We start from the raw sequence: 18,767 nt of genomic DNA on the forward strand, positions 1-18,767 counted from the left end.
CTTGCATATCCTGTTCAATTCTAGGTGTTGATATTGTTGCCATTTTGTTATCGTTGGATTGTGCTAAAATGCATTGTTCAGTGTTGATGTTGAAACAAGTGTTTAAGAGCAACACAATCATTTCATTTGTATTTTTGAAACGTCTAACCTCAGTCGATATTCTTTGTGAAAGAAAAACAGATCTGCTCATATGTCTTCCTTACATCTGTATTGCTGTCATTATGCTTGCAGGAGCTTCTTTGAACTGATGCTATTTTTTAGCAAAGAAGAATTTGTGGAAAAGCCTTTGAAAGACATCCTCAGTTCCTTTCAGGTGACAACAATAACCAACCGTCTTCAGCATCAGCCACTGTTATTAAAATGTCATCAGTGTCACTTGTGTTAAATAGCTTAGCAATGCCAGACTGAATGACGCAGCTATTCCACTGTCTTTGCAGGAGTGTCACTCTCAGCTTCTGCGACACAGGAACGTCTACCTGCGGCATGTGAAGCAGATCATCAAAGCAGGCGGGCCGTGGGAAAATCCGGTGCTGCAGGGAATCCTGAAGGATGCAGACCTGCCGTTAAACGAGGGTGCGCTCCCCAACGCGTTAAACAGCTGATGTGTCATACACACTGAGGAGACTACGTGAATGCAGTGTGACAGGCTGACTCAGACTTTCTCTCCCACAGTCACACGCAGCTTCACTGGCAGGCTGTCAGATAAAAGCTTTGCACTATGACTGTAGTGAAACACATACCACCATTGTGAATGCATTCTTAAAGACAGCAAAGTATCTTTTGTACATCAAATTCAGCAAGACTCCATCAAGCAGGCAGGAAAATGTTCCTTGCATAAGCAAATCAAGCGAACAAGTGTTTGATACGAGCATTGTTTGCAAATGAAATCAATCTTTTTCCTAAGTAATGTGTGTAATGTTTACTGTTGTTAACGTTGTGATAACAGAGTCATGCATATACATAGGTCATTATGAGGCTGATGCATTTCTGTCCCTTAACAGTGAAGGACTACTTGAGTACTGAGTTGCCAGAGTTCTTTGAGCTCAGAGTTCGCTACCTTCAAGCCTGTGAACGACTGCAAGAGGCCAAAGCCTTGGCTAAAATCTGCTTGGAGAACTGCGAAGCGGGAAAACATCTGTACTTCCACCAGGCCTACCTGACCTGCCTGTGCAAGGCCTCGCTGCACGAGCCTCTTCACAAAGAGGTAGGAGGGTCAAAGGAATGTGCCCAAACAGTGCCAACACGTATTTAAAAGACAGACATAAGAAAGTGAGTCAACACAAATTGCTCTCCTCCCTCTCAGATGGCAGAGATTGACGGCCGTGACGCCGTAGAGATCATATGCAACACAGAATGTATTGAGAAAGACGAGCTGTTGCTGTCGCTGTGCAAAGCGTTTCTCACTCAGCAGCTGCTCAACGGAGACATGTACTACATCTGGTGAGAATCACTGCCATGCTGGATTGCAAGATTAGTTTGCGACCAATTTTGCCATTATGGCCTCTAACTTGTCTCCCTGCAGGGACCTCGTGTTCATCTGGAGCAGGTTGCACCTGAGGGCTCATCCCTGCCGACGAGACTTCTTGGAGGAGTGTTTGCAGTTGGCTTCGGGTGCCACCAACGTCAGAGCCATCTTCCCCTTCATCAAACTTGTCACCACCGAGGTGCAGTCTTATCGTGCTACATTGATATCTTGACACAATCGACAATTCAGATAAAGGCCCAATGTGGAAGTTTCACACAACCGTCAAACTTATCTGTGACTTCATAAATTGACTTCCTCTTTCGTACCATTTCATCTTCCTTTTAATCATTTGTCTATTTCTTCTTTTGTTGACAGCTCGGGGGTGATGGAGTCCATGTGTGTGTGGAGCTTTGCACCAGAGCCCTGCAGCTGTGCGACATGCAGGACGACATCACGACCCGCTCGTTGGTTTGCAAGACCATAGCCTACCTGCTGCCTCACGACCTGGAGATTTGCAGAGCGTGTGCCCTGCTGGTCTTCTTCCAGGAACGCAGCCTGGAGGCCTACAAAACTGTCTGCCTGCTCTACACGCACCCCGACCAGGAGTCGCATCCGCACAACAGCCCCGTCCGGCCTAACGTGCGCTTCCACATTCTGCAGGTTGGTGGGGGGGTGAAAATGGGAGTGAATGAAATGCCAGGCTCATTCCTGTTGTTGGTGGATTCTCTCTTACATTTTACTACCTCTTTGTTTTTCAGATGCTCAAGGAACGTCTGTGTTTTGACCCCGAGTTCTGGAACCTGCTGAACCTCAGGACTCATTGCTTGGAGTTAATGAGCGACAAGGTCATGGAGGCCGCCGTTCTGAGCGATATGAAGGAGGACGAGGAGAATGAGCAAGGCGAAGAGGTTGTCGCCAAACAGTGTTTAAACGCCTCGTGCGTTAATTCTTTTAATTCCTGCCAGTGCCCTGCTGCTGCTGCTGGAGCCAAAGAGGACTTAGCGGAGGAGCCGAGTGTGGCCAGAGACACTGAGGAGAGCTCCCCCCTTGTAAATGATGCCCCTCGGAAGAGGAGAAAGTGGAGGAGAAGATTGGGAAGGAGGAAGAAATCCAAGTCCGACGATGAGTTTGGCGACGACCCGGAGATTACTTTCAATTTGGGATCCACCGCCGCTGGCAACAAGCCTTCGTATTCACTGAGATACAACCAGAGCAACAAGGAAAACGCGTCTGCTTCGGTCAAGCTGCCCCTGAACCGCAAGAGGGAATACTTGTCCCGCCGCGTTAAGAGCCAGATCCTCAAGAGGAAGGGGAGGAAGAGGAGGTGGTTGCAGGGTCTTCTGACGCTGGAGCAGGACACAGGCCGCAGTGAGAAGATAGTGAAGAAACGGGGACGGAAGCCTTTGGCCAAACTTGAATACTCCTACCCCGATAATGAGCTGGTCCTCACGGAGGAGGAGGAGGAGGAGGAGGAGGAGAAGGAGTCGGGCTTGGAGGCTGCGACTGACTCGGGGGACATAAAGCCAGATGTGTTTGACCCAGAAAACAACCATGTGCACCAGACAGAACGCGTTGAGAGGGACGACGGGCTGGAGGAACTGGCTGACTGCGTCGCTGATCAGCAGGGATCAGCGGACGCTCAAACGCAGCCCAACAGCGAAGGTCCGGCTGGGGAGCCTCGACCCGCTGCTGCTGCTGCTGCTGTTGCTGCTGCTTCTGATGCTGATGCTGCTGCTGCTGCAGCTTCGACTGCCGAAGCTGACCTAGAGCTCGATGGACCCCCTCAGGAACTGCTCAGCTGTCTGCTGGAGCGCTTTCACAACTACTGCATGAGAGCGAAGAAGCCTGACGGCGAGGACGGGGAGGGAGCCGCCCAACCGGCGGATTCCAACGAGCTCAGCGGCGAAGGAGAGGAGGAGCCGCCGCCCACCGAGGAGGTCGACTCGCCCAGCTTGGAGGTCAGTCCTTTACAAGACTTTACATGTAAACTTGAGGATTTTCTAGTTTCTCTTTATCTCTTTTCAAGTCGCGCAACATTTGCTTTTATAATGTTATAGACATTGCATTTTAAATTGCATTTAAATGTTCCATGCTGGCCAACACAGTTGTTGTCTGTTGGAATTAGGAGTAGTGGAGCTGCGAGGACATGAAATTCTCTTGTCTTTATTTAATGGAATATTATCATGATGCCAAACTAAGATCCTAAGATCGACTTCTACTGCTTCCCCTCCAGCTGCGGTCATTTGGCAAAAGAACGTGGAAGGACAAAGCGCTCCGCACGCAGAAATACGCACACTTGATTTTCCACTGCCAGTCCTGCCGCAAAGTCTACAAAGGCTTGAACGTGATGCGGCACGCCCTGTCGCACCTGAAGGGCGGGAAAATGAGGTGCATCCTGTGTAGGAAGCTCTTCAAGCAGCTCTCTTTTGCCAAAAACCACATCCTGGAGCACATCAACGAAATGGCCAAGCGTAAAGAAACCACCACCGATGAGGGGCCGGGCATCGCCAATGGAGAAGGACACGAGTTGGACAACCAAGCTCAGGAGGAAAGTCAAACCCCAGAACCCACCGACACTGACACCACCACCGCTGACACTGACGCCACCACCACCACCACCACCGCCACCGCCAAAGACAAGACCAGACCGAAGCTGGTGAAGACTAAGAAGAAGCCGGTGCTGGACAGGGACGAGCGCATCGTCAAGAACCTTCGCATCCTCATCAAAAAGATGGCGATTCTGCAGAAGGGCAAGGAGTCCGTGGTGGACATGGCCGCGGCGGTGAACTTCACCAACGAGCAGGTCGTCATCACCGACAGCCAGGTGATCATCCGAGATCTCTCCGTCGCGGAGGGGGAAGGGCGAGGCGAGGGGGCGGAGAACGGCGGCGCCGGCGACTTGGTCTTCTTCCTGTGTCCTGTCGAGTCCTGCGACCGAGTCTTCCAGAAGATCAGCGGCCCCATCTTGAAACACATCATCAAGTTCCACCTGAAAGAGGAGAAGGCGCTGGAGAAGCTGTTCGTCTGGAGCAAGCACAAGTGCTCCCTCTGCATCGGGTAAGACGGTTACACAGTTGGACACGAGGGGGCGCTGTTATAACAAATATGTAGGGAGGCGGTCGGAGCTCATTGCCTTGAGAGTTTCTGTTTCTCTTTGTTTATTATGGTGCAGAAACACATTATTACAACGTAATTAAACAAGTCAAACAAAACAAAACACCAAAATAATGTGCGTGACTAAATAAACATCAGACATTGAAAAGCAAATAGACAAATGAAACCTTTAACTGGTCATTGATGAATGACCTCTCACATTTATCGAGTAACTTACTCGATAAATGTGCTGGGAAACATTTTCAAACATTGTTACAAGATAATGTTGTAGACATTATTTAATTAGAAATTTGTCTTTTTTTTACATCTAAAAAAGTGAAATTCACATATTTGTCTGTTGCACACATCACAAATATTCCTCTGACATTCCCGATGCAATCCGTCTCGTGGATTTGTCCCCGTTCCTCTATTCTCTCCCCCGGCCAGCAGGTGTCCCTCCACCAGGCAGATCCAGTTCCTGCCGCACTACCTGGACCACATGAAGCTGCACAGCGAGCCGCTGCAGCACTTCTGCTACCACGCGGGCTGCGCCGAGCGCTTCGCCTCGCCGCAGGGCCTGCGGGATCACTTGCGGGTCCACCAGCCGCTGCAGGCCCGCTGCCACTTCCCCGAGTGCGACCGCCTCTTCCCCAACCTGACCCACGCCTACGACCACGAGTGGCGCCACTACATCCCCACGCCGCAGCGCGACGAGCTGGGCCGCCTGGGCAAGCAGAAGACGCCGAGCGCCGAGGCGCCGTGGAAGCAGAAGGTGAAGGTGGAGGAGGTGTGGCTGCAGAGCCGGAAGGCGGCGACGACGACGACGACGGAGTGGCGTGAGGCGTTTGGGTGCAGCGCCGACTCCAAACCCGGGAGTGAAAGCGAACGGCAGGGCGGCTCCCCGGATCCCTCGGCTGCCGTCAACGGATCCGAGGACGCCGGCGGGAGCCAGACGTCCCGCCCCCCTCCCCCTCCTCCGCCGCCCCCCCAGACTCCTCCCACTCCCGCCCCCCCTTCGCCAGCGGTCAAGAGGCACCCGAGAATCCTGTCGGTGGACGCCATCGACGTCCACGACCACAACGACGAGATGAGCACCATGGCGGAGGGCGTCCAGAAGACGCTGGGGGAGCCGCACATCGCCGAGCACAAGAGCTTCAAGCCCGAAGACCCCGCCTACGCCCCCTTCGTCAAGGCCCCCTTCATCCGCCCGCCGCCCTCCACCTACCTGAACGAGTCGGTGCTCTCCATGCGCAAGCGCAGGGCCAAGGAGGAGGCGCCGCCCGCCAGGCCCGTCTACAGGAACAGCAGGACGGGCGGCGAGAACCAGCCGCAGGGCGGCGCTGGCGGCGGCTCGGCCCCCGAGCACAAGACGAGGACTCGCTGCGACAAGTGTCTCTCCTCCTTCAGCAGCGGCGAGGAGCTGGAGAAGCACCGGGCGCTCAACACCTGCTCCGCCCTCTTCGGCTTCGACTCCGACGACGACAGTTAGTCAAGTTAGTCAAAAGTTAGGAATCGTGTTTCTTTTTTGTTTTGTCATCGTAAGGTTGAATTTTACTTGAAGAGGCCCTGCAGTGGTGGAAACGAGCAGAACGCCGCAACACAAGGAGGGAACACTGGAAAACTGCTTTTAGCCTCAAAGGCGTGCAAAGCAATAAGAGTTAAGAGATAATGTGATATTGAAAAGAAGCTTTTTTTCTTTTCTTTTCTTTTTTTTTTTTAAGCACCTGAATTTTTTTGTGCTCGCTGGAGCCCCAGTTGGCTCAACATGCACCACAGATCTTGTGCGCAAGCAGAAATATTTATTTTTTCTTCCTTTTTTCTCAAATGTCCATAAGGTAAACAGTACTTTAAAGTACTCCCACTTACATTCTGGCATGTATATGTTGTTTTTTTTTGTAAGTGTGCTTAACTTAGAGAAGCATCGGAGGAAATGGGTACTAATTAATGGGACGCAGTCTTTTCTAACATTAACCAAAACTCCAATGTAAAAAACCAAAAATGTCAGGATGGAAGATGCACAGAGGGGCCACAGTGTCATACTGAGAATCATTATCAATTTGTGTGTTTTCTGCCCCTGTAATTAGATATCTACTCATCCTTCCTGGAAACACTAGTTGTAAAAACACAAGAAAGCATTTAGAAATGTACCTTTGCACCCAGCCGGTGATGCACAGTCATAACCGGGCACAGCAGCATCTGCAAATGAATGGGCTGTAGTCTGTGGTCATGCATCCATCCCCGCTTCCAGCCTGCAGTATCATGTAAACTCATTAATGGGGTTGTGTGGGTCAGTCAGTGTGTTTCACCCGACGTTCATCACGTTACATAAAACCTTAAGGACCCAGTGCGTCGTTAGACACAGTGGGCATCTTATGGTAGGAGAGCATGTTGTAAACACCAGTGTTATTACCATGTACAGCCTCATGGCCTTAATGCAACAAATGTTACTGTTTGATTATGTTACTAAGACATTTTTATTTCTTCTATTCCATGTTGTGCCGGTAGATCCCTGTATAACTTGTCACACACTGGGCCTTTTAAGTACAAAATGCATCAGAGGGAAAAAATTTTTAAAGGAGCTGCAATTCACAACCTGCTCTTTGTGGTTCGAATTGCATTGCAAGTTTTTGTCGTCAGCATTATTATATTACAATATTTCCACCTGCTGGCGCTTTTTCTACGTATGTTACTACCATCCCATCCTATGTACTGCGTTGTGCCATGCAACTCGATGAGTGTTTTCTTGAACTCGGTGATTATTATATTAAAACATTTCAACAGAAACATTTGAACAGTTCAGATAGGTGCTCAGTGTTACAACACCTTCGTCTTCCAACATGAATCACTGGTTTCTGTCAACGGGAAGACCGGTGGGTTTGTTCAGTCAAACGTTTCGCTGCCCTTTGTGAGTTGCAGGTTGCCTGTTCAATGGATGGATGGATGGTTTTCAGTCGAACCATCGCCACACTATCCACAACAGCCTTTTACACCGTCTGCTGTCTGTCTGTCTGTACAAACAAAAGAAGTTGCTGGATTTATGAGTGCCAATAATTGCTTCTCTTGATCTCCATGTATTTCATTTTGTTAATCATGTACATAGGGTTGAGATTGTTTTCTCTGGATGTGTCTTTTTATAAAAGTGCACACAAATGGTTTTATTTATATGTATAAATGTTTATAGTCTGTTTTTCTTAAAGTGTTAAGGATTTCTTATCTATTTTTAATAAAAAAAATAAAAAAAAACACAAAAATCACTGCTGACCTTGTTTGCATAAACAAATCAAACTACAAGTGATTTGGATTTTTATTTATTTGTTTATTTGCTTATAGCAATATAGTAAAAGACGGGTTTATAGCATATTTTATTTTTTTAATCAAGCATTGCATATTTTAATGAACATATTGCTTCATTGTTAAGTCCAGTAGAGAGGAAAATAGAATAATTTCTGTTTCCTTTGAAATAGCTGCATCACATTTACCTGATAGATGAGAAACTACTGATGAAGATCATCAATATTGCAAATAAAGACTCATTTCTTCGGCGTATTTCAACTCCCGAATGCAATTGGGAAAAAATAAATAAAATCACATGGAGGGTTCAGAACAAAAGCGTGTGTCTGATACATAACATGCACTATTTACTAAATTATGCAAAATAATATATTTAAATCATGTGAAGGTCCGGCTTAAGGGTTGACAGCGTTCCTCCTGCAGGCTGGCATACGCACTTCAAAATTGTCCACTACCTCATGCTGCAGGTTCAGTTTCAGCAACATGCTAACTACAGTGTTCGCTTTGGTTCTTCTCACAGCACAAAGACAAAGAAAGTGACAGCTACAAATGTGCAACAAACGATGTCTTGCAGAAAAGAGCTGACATCATTTGGAAAAGTCCCAACATGCAACACGTGGCATCAAGCAAACTCATCGTTTCCAACGGCGTGGGGCTCCGTCGACATCAACAGTGAGAACATACAGAGTGACAACAATCTAAGATAAATAATCATTTATCTCCATTTTTCTTTTTTCCTACTTTTACGTGAATTGTGATTTTCAACATTGTACGTGAGACAAAATACAACAAAATCAAAATTAGAAGCTTGTTTTTGTTTTTTTTTGGACAACATAGTTTTGGCCACAGTAAAAATGCTGTGAGAATCCGGGGGCCCTCGTTTTTTTGCGCTCACATTGACATTTGACCTGAGATAAGCAAATCCTTGAATTAAAGAGGGAACCAACAGTTAACGTCATACCGTATTAATCACACAGTTCAATATATTAAAGTTTTAAGGCCAGATGAAACGGGCGTCGTCTTCAAAATGTAGATAAAAATGGATGCAGACCAATTCAATATTCTTGCAGAAAAGACAGTTAAACCAGATCAGACCCTAACTGCTACACTTAGAAAGAGCTTGAAAAAACTAAATATCTAAAGGAAAAGAAAGCAGATCAATAATCTATCAAGAGTCCACAAAATACATGCCCCAACTGAAGTTAAAACTAATGCTAAGCATGCAAAGTGTCCCAGTGCATCCCGAGTTGAAGCATTTCTCATTATTATTCTTTTTTTTTCTCTCTCTCAATATTTTACAATATTCCGATATCTTTTACTTAAAAGCACTTGTCTTGTCAAAAGTGGAAGACCTGGATTGAAAAGCGTGGTTACGAACCGGAAGAGGAACAAAAAAACACCCCAGAAGTCAACATGCAAAAGTGCAAGTGACTAATAATGCCCCTCCCCCACGTCCAAGTTCCAGTTAGACAGCGGAATTAAATCAAGTGGGAACCTCTGTGGGTGACAGGAGCAGCACCTGACCTGCGCTTGTGTTCAGAAAGCTTCCGAGTACAAAAAAATATCATTTTGAATGATCGCATTTCCTAAGAATATATTTTGTTTGTATTTTTTTTATGAAGCTTCTTAGCCCTTAGGGAGATCTCCACTGGAAAAGACTGTTTTACGCTTACGGAAAAGTTTCCCAGAGGACAACACCGACTTATTTCCACAGTGTGCACTCAAGTTATCACTTACACAGGTCGAAAAGCAGCGAATGCCGCAAAGTGACGTAAACTTGCAGACGCTTTGTAACCAATACACAAATTTCAGATTTTTTTTTTAACGGTTTCAATTTTACGCTGCACATTGTAAAACGTGCGGGGAAAAAAATGTCATTGAAATTACTGTCATACTGTGGAACTTTTACTGATACCGTGATATTTGATACAGCTTTATCCTCGTTACACACCTATTGGTAAAATATGATGGAAGATATTTTTATGAACCCAAAGACTGATTGCAGTCACTTACTACCTACTTTTTATCCCTGACGTCTCGCTTTGTTTTTAGGCGTTCCAGTTAAAAACAGAGGCGAGCAGGTTGGATGAGAATTTCTTTTTCTGTGTCCTCGTCCAGTTTTGATATGGCTTGACGGGTCTGCGCGATACTCAGCCTCACGGCTGACTGGGAATGAGAAACTCCTGAGACGCTGAGGAAGCTGAGATCTTTAGACGCTAAGGGGAATCGTAACCAGGAAGGTAGGAGAGTGCACCTAAATTGCATAACGGGCCTGTTTATCATGCAGCCAGTAACTACTAGAAATGACTAAAACCATGTACCGTAAAAGACTTTCAGTATAGGCGCTTAACCATGGGAGCTTGACGCTAGAACGAGGCTCCCTGCTGTGTTTCACTACAAACCAGCCCCGGTTTGTTTTGCATTGGGGAAAAAAAAAAAGATGCTTGCGTGCTTGTCGAACGCTCAACTGCATTTGTTTTTTTGATCGTAGCCGAAGAGGAAAAGTGCACAGATTCAAAAAGAGTCTGTGGGAGCGGCGGCTCCAGTTCAGTGGGAGCTGTTGGTGTTCCAGTCGTACGGGAGGAAGCTGATTTTGGTCTTGCCGGCGGAGATGACGCCCTGCAGGCTGGTCTTCTTGGGAGAGTCGCCCATGTGATCCAGCACCCAGTTCAGCAGCTGGTGGACAGGGACACGGAGATGTTAAAGGACTACTTTTACTTCCTTTTGCTGTTTGACATGACGCTGCGCTAAGCTGGATGAACTTGATGACGAGGGTTTGAACATTCGACACGAGTCGCTGCTTAAGAATAAACTTGAAGTAACCACCTTCTCATCGGTGCCTCCAAAGTCGGCCTTGTACCACTTGAAGATCTGGCTGAGCCGCACTTCTCTCTTCCCAGAATCCACCACGCAGGCGTCGTCGTTCTCCAGGAAGGCCTCGGCCGCCGTGCGCAGCTGGCTGTCGATGTCCTGCGACGTGGAAATAGAATCGAGGTTGTTTACACTGTTGGCTTGAATTAGAATTAATCTTCACAAATTCAGTTAAACAGGAACGACTCCTGCTGTACTAGATTGAGTGTCTGCTCACCTTCGGCGTGTATGTTTTAATGGGAGGGCACCCCTTGGCTCCACAGTTCAGGGCAAAGTGGATGAGGGGCTCGGCATCGGGGAGAGCCACCTAGTGGACAACAGGGTACATGACAGTGAATGCAACACCAGAGAGTTGACAGAAACACTTTCTGCTCGTTCTTGTGTGTTTTGCTGAAGGCCACACACACACACACACACACACACACACACACACACACACACACACACACACACACACACACACACACACGACGTGTGCCTACCTGAAGCCGAGGGTCGGTTTTGGAGAAGGGTCTGAGAAGCTGCGCGATGCCTTTCCTGTTCCCCCTCAGCACGCCGTTCTCAATGTCCTGCAGCGTAAAAACCTCTCCTCCAATCAGGTAGCTCACGTAGTTGAAGAACTGGACCACAGGACATGAAAAAAAGAAGAATTTAATAGAATTTAAACCTATTCAGCTCTAGGAACTAAATGAAAAAACTGGTTTTACTCAAATATTAATTAATTTCTTAGTATTGTGAAACCACTCTGTGCCTTTTAAATGTGTTTAAAGCAGAAGGTGAGCAACCTTCTCATAAAAACCTGCAAAAGGGGCCTTGAAGCTCTGGTGGTGTTTTTATCAGAAGTGGGCCGACGAATGCCAATAATGTGTTTTCTTTGTGGAAAATACAGTATATTTTTTTCCACAAGAGTTTACTTAAACATCTAAAAGAGTGAGGTGCCGTTGCTGCACCAGCAGCCTTAAGGCCTTGGACTGGAGGGATTACATCTGACTGACTCCCTTCACTGTTTCCACAGATCATGACGAATTTCTCAACAGTTTGGTTTTCCAATAAAATCAAAGGTCTCTTTCACAACTGAGTAGAACGATCCCACCTCAGTTAAGGTCATAGAACCTGTTTAAACACATTTTACCGACCGCTTACAATTCCACCATGGACCACTAGGGACCTGAGAACCAACACTTCACAAACACGACTGTAATCGATGCACAATAGCGGCGTTTCTTTGTAAACGGGTTTCATAAACTGCAGGAAAAGTCCATATTTTCCACTGATGCATCACAGTTGCACAGAAAGTCAATGTAGGAAATGCAGCTGCTAGTTTACGACGTCTTAACAGCTCTCCAGAGGGGTCGTGTGGAACGTAGTTGTGAGGTGATTACGAGCGCTCGGGGCAATAATAACTGTCACACTTTCAGGGTGCAGCTGCACCCGACTCACTCTGTATCTCTGCCACATGTTGGTGGGGGCCCCCATCCGCAGGTAGCCGTGGATGACCAGGGCGTTGTAGATGTTGATGAAGAAGGCCAGCTTCTCCTCGCGGCTCAGCGACAGCAGCTCCACCCGCTGCAGCTGGATGGCCAGCTCGCAGTAGCGCTCAAAGTTGGGGTTCTTCGACATGCCTTTGTAGTCTACAGACTGGTGAGGGAGCAAAAAAAAAAAAAAACATGAGCACACACAAACAGTCTAATCAGGCAGACTGTTTTGATTTTGGTTCATCTGTTTGGTTGTTTGGTTCGCCAGGACGTTACCTTGCCGTCAGCAGACAGGTGCTCCGAGAACAACTTGAGGATCATTTCCCGTAAAAGCAGCGAGAGACTGGCAGCTGAAAAAGACACAGCGGGAAGAGAGCGGGGGGTGACAACAGTGCGGTGAAATCAAATCAAACAAACCACTAACAAAACATGACCTGTGCCAGCGGAGCGTCGCAGCTAAATCACAGCGCATCCAGCGGCGGCACCAAAGCGCTGATTAGAATAACCTCTGCGCAACGTGGCGTGTAACAGCTTGTTAGCCTCCGGGGGCGCTGACAACATTTAGTTAGTAACACAGAGCTGTGCAAGGCGACACACTGGGCAGAAACCTGAGAAAGGAGGCGTGTGAGAGTGGAAAGAGGAGCCGGAGCCTGCGGGAGGGCGGAGCAGCCGCCAGGGAAATAAGGGCATCAGTCATATACTGTGACATATTTTCCCTTAAACAATCCAAATCATGCTGCAACTGGAGTCCTGGGTGAAAAATAAAAATGTAAAAAAAAATAAAATAAATAAAAAAATGATTATGATTTTGGACCTTTTATTTTCAGTTGAGTTTAATTATTAATAATTGGCAAAGCTGAGCTCATTATGAGTTGCAACTTTGTCCTGACACTGGCACTTAAAATTTCCAGGCAGTTAAGAGACCAACAGCAATTGGTGCTTATTACAAAGCATATCATGAACCCTTAAGCCGCTTTTAGAAACCGCAGAGCCGGCCAACAGCACACACACAAGCACGACTGCACTCTGAGGAGCATCGACTGCCCCAGCACCAAAGCCAGAAAGAGGAGGAAGAGGAGGAGGAGGAGGAGGAGAGATCTCAGAGCGCAGCAGAGCCGGCGGAGCCACGGTTCCCGGCCGTGACCTACCCTCGATGGGGCTGCAGGCGGCCGTCTGTCCCGCATTGAGGGCGGAATGAGGGTCGTCCTCCAGCAGCCTGAACAGCGACTCCAGAGTGTCTTTGCCATCGTCAAAACTGCCGTCCTGCTTGCCGCAGTCGTGCACGCACACCATGAACTTCTTCTGCAGCAGCGCCTGGCCGGTTTTAAAGGCATCGGCCCTGGCTGGCGCACACACACACACACACACACGCACACACACACACACACTCAACATGTCTGATCGCCGGCGTCGCCCGTTTCTCCATCCTGCTGCCGTCCTTACTCACCCATGCCCTTCTCTCTCTGCAGCCACTCGAGCAGCTGAGCACCTGAGAAGCTCTTTTTGTGCACGGTCAGGCCCTTCCTATGACTGCCCACCACACCAGCGTGTTTGAGCTTCTCTACCAGCTCGGCCAACTCATCCTTCTCACACTCAAACCCTGCGAGGAAGAGGTGGAGGGGGAGGAAGGGGAGGAGGAGGAGGGTGAGGCACCAAGTCACATACACACACAGTCAGGATCTCACCCACAACTCTTCCTGGTTTGTGTGTGAGTGGCAGGAAGAAGATTTACATCCAGTTTGATCCGGCACGTGTGATACAGAAACACATTGAGGTGAACTTGCATGGCCTTGCTGTCTTTAACGGAAATTATGACAAAGAAAACAATCAGCTTCAACAAACCGGAATGCTGTTTCCTCCCTCGATAGAGATAACTGCTCGTTGCCAGGAAATTGTGACACTTTGTCCTGTACACACCTCAAAGTCCATCAGCATCACAAATAGTCTGTCCAGTGAGAACCATGCGCAAAGTGGCAACTGTAAACTAATTATTTCCATTTCCTTCAGAGTGATTGTTGTGCTTTCATCAGATTTTCTCTTTGGCTTAGTTCCGTCACTGCACAGCTTGACACATTTCGCTCCAGAAAACAAACAAACAAAAATAAATAAAGTCAAACTGTTGGTAATAATTCAACTTTTTTTTTTGCCTCTTTGTCTCCCCCATCAACAAACAGCACTGAAAGTGTCCTGACCAAAATAAACACTTGTCAGTCCAGTCAGTCTAGCTTCCTTACTGCCAAACCAGCCTGCTTTTTTTTTTTTTAATTCAGCATATTGACTATAGGGAACTTCCTTGTTAATTATTAACTTGACCATAAACCACAATATAATGAGCCAATTGTTCCTTCATGTAGAAGCAACAAAAGTTGTTCAAACGTTTTTTTTTTTTTTTTAAATTGGCCCAAATCACTTCTCACCTCCATCAGTGTCGCCGGCAGTGTCGTCTGATTGGTTCTCGTCAGGTAAGGGTGGTGCGTCTGCTGGAAGAGGTTCTTCCTGAACAAGCTTCACCAACCTCTGCCGTTCCTCAGGAGCCTGCGTGCATGAAGACACACACACACACACACACACACGCACGCACGCACACACACAAGCTTTATGAACTGCATGTGAACATAATGACGTGAACCAGCAGGGTTTTTCTTACCATTTTCTGGAGGTCATCATTGCCCCCGACGTGAACGCTGTTGAAAAAGATCTGAGGGACTGTGCTGCGCCCCGTCAGCTCCTTCACCCTGGCCCTCAGCTCCGGATGCTTCCCCACATCAACCTCGAACACCGGTATCCCCAGAGTGCCCAAGGTGGCCTTGGCCTGCATGCAGTGTGGACAGCCCTGGATGGAGTAGACGGTCACCCGGCCCAAAGGACTCCGCTCGCACTCCCCCATCTGGAAGAGGCGTCAGTCAGAACAGAAATGCCATTTAATCAATCAACTTTTATTTGTAAAACGCTGGATCACAGCCAAAGGCGTCTCAAAGCACTTTGTACAGTCAAAGGAAAAAGCAACTGGGCGCCCAGAGCGAGTAAAGTGCGACGGTGGCCAGGAAAAACTCACCTTTTCAAATATAGAAATACAGAAAGACACACAGTGCAAGTACGTGAGGTATATCTGGTGATTTTATAGCATTTAAAATCCCCAGTTTCATTAATGAGTCCACACTTCCAAAACAAAATGAGTGAAGTAAACTCGTCAACATTAGTTCCGTGAGCAGTGTAAGCCACTGTATTTAGTAACTGGCAGGGTAGTGCCAGGTAACTTCCTGCCAGACAGTTTAAGCAGTATCGGTGTGTTGTAAGAGGACAGTGTCACTCAGTATATTAACCAATGGCTTCCTCGTTCATTTCACTCCAGTTCAAAGTACAAATAAGACAATCGGCATGCCAAGAAATCTCTCTGTGAGGGACTGTTTGTTCACTTGACCTAGAAGATTTCATCAGGGAGTGAAAGGTGCAATTATTCTGTTAAATCATGTGAGCGATAAAAATGTTTTCCGGAAGTAACTGTTATTATTGAGCAAGCGCACTGATTACAGAAAATCAAATGTAACCTCACTTCATTCCATGTTTTTAAAACTACAACAAAAAAAAAACCAAAAAAAACAACAACATTACGTTGTGTTACGATAATTGAACAATTCTATCTTAGTTCATGACCGGTACCCGTTACTGAGAATATCGTTAACACAATACATGTAATCGCTTTACTACACAGTTTTTAACCCTTCTCCACACTACTACTACTGGGTACTAATGTTGTTGTTAGCTCACAGTGTTACGTTACCTTTTAGCGACTTCCGCGATTAAAAAAGGACAAATAAAAGTATTAATTCTCCTGTGTCGCGATTGTTACATATGATAATTCATGTAAATTTGCCAAGAGTAACGGCCGCCGAGAGACCGCGAGTGTCGCAGGTAAACTAGACAGCTGCAGCGACAGTACATCATCTCTGCGCAGGCTAGCTGCTTTGGCAGAGATCGCTGTCCTGTGGATGCTGCCTTCAAAAACCCTCGTAAACTGTAAAACTTTAAATCCGTTCATTATGCCACACACACACACAGATAACAATTTTAAAAACGCAAAAAAAATGAATATTGATAAAACACCAAATACTGTTAATATTTATCACTATATATGTCCTGAGATCATTATCCACACGACTTTCCAAAGCTTTCGCGTGTTTTATGTGCAGGTTGCCGTAATTCTTACATGGACAGAGAGACCGCGAAGGCTCCGCAAACCATGGGACTTCTCCAGGAACGTTCGTCGATCGCTACTTGTTTCGGTACGTACAGTTTCTTGGTAGGACACGATTGGCGCAAGAATCTTCTGTTAAGGGAAAATGCAGGGACTTTCGGGAGTAGAGCGCGTTGGATGTACAAAACTTCTTCAGTCACTGCAAAAAAGCGACTTGCTGTCACTTTGCGATACTGTCACAAATAAACTGATAGCGGTGGAGAACGATGTGGGTAAGTCCGCCATAACTGAATAAATTGGTGGACGTGGCCATCATGAGTTTCGTTTTTACCTCGGCGATTATGAATTTAGGTGTGGCATTCGTAAATGAATGGGATGGTAGGCTTCGATGCTCACAAAACGGTAGATTTGAACGGGTCAAAATAAGTTAGCAACTGGCAACGATGGGGTTGACATTCAATACGCTTCTATGCAACCTATGTATGCATCTGTCCATCCAGAGGCTTTGGAAACCATCCTGACCTTCTCTAAAAATGCCGAGGAGCTGCTTAGAAGGAAGAAGGTTCAACGTGACCTCATATTCAAGTATTTGGCCAACGAGGGTCTTGCGATGCCCCCTAACATTGAGAAGCATCAGCTGGTGAGAAGAACGCTGGAGTTCTGGTCGTCTGGGAAGGTAAGAGGCAGTGGGGTTTTTTTTGTTTGTTTTTTAGTGATTTTATTTGTCACTAAAGGTGGATTTCTTTGAGATGTTCTCATTTGAGGGTTAAAAAAAGAAGAAAAAAAGAAGCACCATTTATTCTCAGGCTGCAGTCAGTGGAGGAGAGGAGAGACAGACACTGTCCACAGATGGGAAGGCCGAGGCGAGCTTCGACCCGCTGGTGTTTGGGAGGCAGTTTTGCCAGTGGTTCTTCCAACTTTTAAACAGCCAGAACCTGTCGCTGGGTCAGCAACCTCAGGGCTGGGGGGCGCAACACTTCTGGCCAGACGCCAGGCTCCGCCTCTACCACAGGTACACCGTCTTCCCTTGACATGTTCTGGTTGTTTTAAAGCCTTAATTAGTCTCAAAGGCTGACCCTCTTGTCTTGTTTGACCATGTGTTCATCCTCACGACTGTGCATCCTTTTTATACAGTGTTTTATTGTCTAAGATGTCGAGAAAGGGTGACTGTCCATTTATATTCTCATATTTTAAAAGAAAATGACAGCTTTGCACGAATGTTCCATTATTTCGAGATGCTATCATCACCTTGAAAAAAACAATTCCAGTGTTAAAACTGAGGTCTGATGCTTCAAGACCCTGAACTGGAAAGACTGGACTGAGTTCCATCTCTCCTCTTTGGCTGCTGTCAGTGCCGAGACGGAGGAGTTTGAGGGAGCCGAGCTTGTGAACCTTCGTCTCCTGGCGCTGACCCGGGAAGAGCGGCTCCTATTCAGTCCCAACCTGGAAGAACAGGGCCTGAAGGCTCTGCTTTCCCCGCACGGCCTGATGCTGGTGGCAGTGGCCGGGACCATCCACAGGGACGAAACCTGTTTGGGCCTTTTTGAACAGATGTTTGGTCTCATCAGGTCATCGATGATGGACAACAGCTGGAAGATCAAGAATGTCGACCTGAGGATTAAAGAACGGAATGCACTCAAAGGTCCGGTGACATCGGCGCCTTCTTTGGGTTACAGTGCAGGTGAATTGCAGCTTCTCTGCAGTTGATGACATGTCTGTTTTATTGACATCATGGACATTTTGTGTTGACATGTTTGGATTGAACCGGCACAAGCAGGTCTCCTGGCCACAAGGTTTGTGGATCTGACCTCCTCATTTGGCAGTGATCCCTTTCTTAATGCACGTTTACTGTTGTTTTGCCGAATGTGGTTGGTCACAATCATGTCTTCACCTGGCGTTCAATGAAAGTGACGTGAAACAGAAACATTAAGAAAGGTCTCTGCAAACTGTATGGAATAATACGTTTTTTTAATTCAGCTTCATCCAAAACCACACTTTGATTCTTGTATTTGGTGCCTTCTGTAAAGATCACTGGAGCAAATGGATGTTTCCTTGTAAATATGTGAGAGTTATTTATATTAAAATTTAATTTGAACAGTTGTGTACATATGTGTTCTTTGAAAACCATGGGTTCATTTGATTTTTGATTTTTTTTTGAAGGGTACAATTGTACAACTGTTCTGGCAATTTAACTATTAACTGTATTTAGTACAACTGCCAAATTGGTTCACTTCTTTTCGGATGATATATTTGACTTGAATTTTTTACGCCCATTATTGATATTTAATTTTTTTTTATATACATATTTATTTTATATTAGAAAATTGACTTCAGTCAAACAATGTCTTTCTATGTTTGTGCAGCCGTCCTCTAAATG

General features: G+C 46.6%; 3 protein-coding genes across 5 annotated transcripts in view; 2 read left to right on the top strand and 1 right to left on the bottom strand.

Annotated features, from left to right (window-relative positions):
* The window catches only part of LOC142897742 (uncharacterized), a 9,307-nt gene extending 1,164 nt beyond the window's left edge, over positions 1 to 8,143 (top strand). The window contains exons 3-11 of one of the 2 annotated variants that reach the window (XM_076040274.1): positions 232 to 313; positions 438 to 573; positions 1,002 to 1,204; positions 1,304 to 1,440; positions 1,523 to 1,664; positions 1,841 to 2,125; positions 2,224 to 3,423; positions 3,699 to 4,522; positions 5,006 to 8,143. In XM_076040274.1, the coding sequence (XP_075896389.1) occupies positions 232 to 313; positions 438 to 573; positions 1,002 to 1,204; positions 1,304 to 1,440; positions 1,523 to 1,664; positions 1,841 to 2,125; positions 2,224 to 3,423; positions 3,699 to 4,522; positions 5,006 to 6,047 (4,051 nt within the window). In that variant the 3' untranslated portion in view covers positions 6,048 to 8,143. The remainder of the gene's footprint in view (positions 1 to 231; positions 314 to 437; positions 574 to 1,001; positions 1,205 to 1,303; positions 1,441 to 1,522; positions 1,665 to 1,840; positions 2,126 to 2,223; positions 3,424 to 3,698; positions 4,523 to 5,005) is intronic. The other variant, XM_076040275.1, reaches the window with a different exon arrangement.
* LOC142897743 (uncharacterized) lies at positions 7,851 to 16,175 on the bottom strand. 2 transcript variants are annotated; one of them, XM_076040277.1, is made up of 11 exons: positions 15,977 to 16,174; positions 14,843 to 15,082; positions 14,613 to 14,730; positions 13,643 to 13,795; positions 13,344 to 13,538; positions 12,472 to 12,545; positions 12,161 to 12,358; positions 11,203 to 11,340; positions 10,938 to 11,027; positions 10,676 to 10,819; positions 7,851 to 10,525 (listed from the first exon to the last, which is right to left on the bottom strand). In XM_076040277.1, exons 2-11 carry the CDS (start codon positions 15,080 to 15,082, stop codon positions 10,397 to 10,399), a joined length of 1,479 nt encoding a protein of 492 aa, XP_075896392.1. In that variant the 5' UTR covers positions 15,977 to 16,174; the 3' UTR covers positions 7,851 to 10,396. The 2 variants fall into 2 exon arrangements, with proteins under 2 accessions (XP_075896392.1, XP_075896393.1); XM_076040278.1 differs by lacking the exons at positions 13,344 to 13,538; positions 13,643 to 13,795 and having other exon boundaries at positions 15,977 to 16,175.
* Positions 16,176 to 16,390: 215 nt separating this feature from the next.
* Positions 16,391 to 18,485, top strand: cunh3orf38 (chromosome unknown C3orf38 homolog). Its single transcript, XM_076040279.1, has 4 exons — positions 16,391 to 16,662; positions 16,891 to 17,066; positions 17,197 to 17,402; positions 17,743 to 18,485. The coding sequence occupies exons 1-4, from the start codon at positions 16,536 to 16,538 to the stop codon at positions 18,095 to 18,097; spliced, it is 864 nt and encodes a 287-aa protein (XP_075896394.1). The 5' UTR covers positions 16,391 to 16,535; the 3' UTR covers positions 18,098 to 18,485.
* The last annotated feature ends 282 nt before the right edge of the window (positions 18,486 to 18,767 follow it).

The sequence above is a fragment of the Nelusetta ayraudi genome, unplaced genomic scaffold (assembly GCF_046127955.1).
Source record: "Nelusetta ayraudi isolate G7.1 ecotype Tasmania unplaced genomic scaffold, CSIRO-AGI_Nayr_v1 ptg000060l, whole genome shotgun sequence".
Lineage (NCBI taxonomy): Eukaryota > Metazoa > Chordata > Actinopteri > Tetraodontiformes > Monacanthidae > Nelusetta > Nelusetta ayraudi.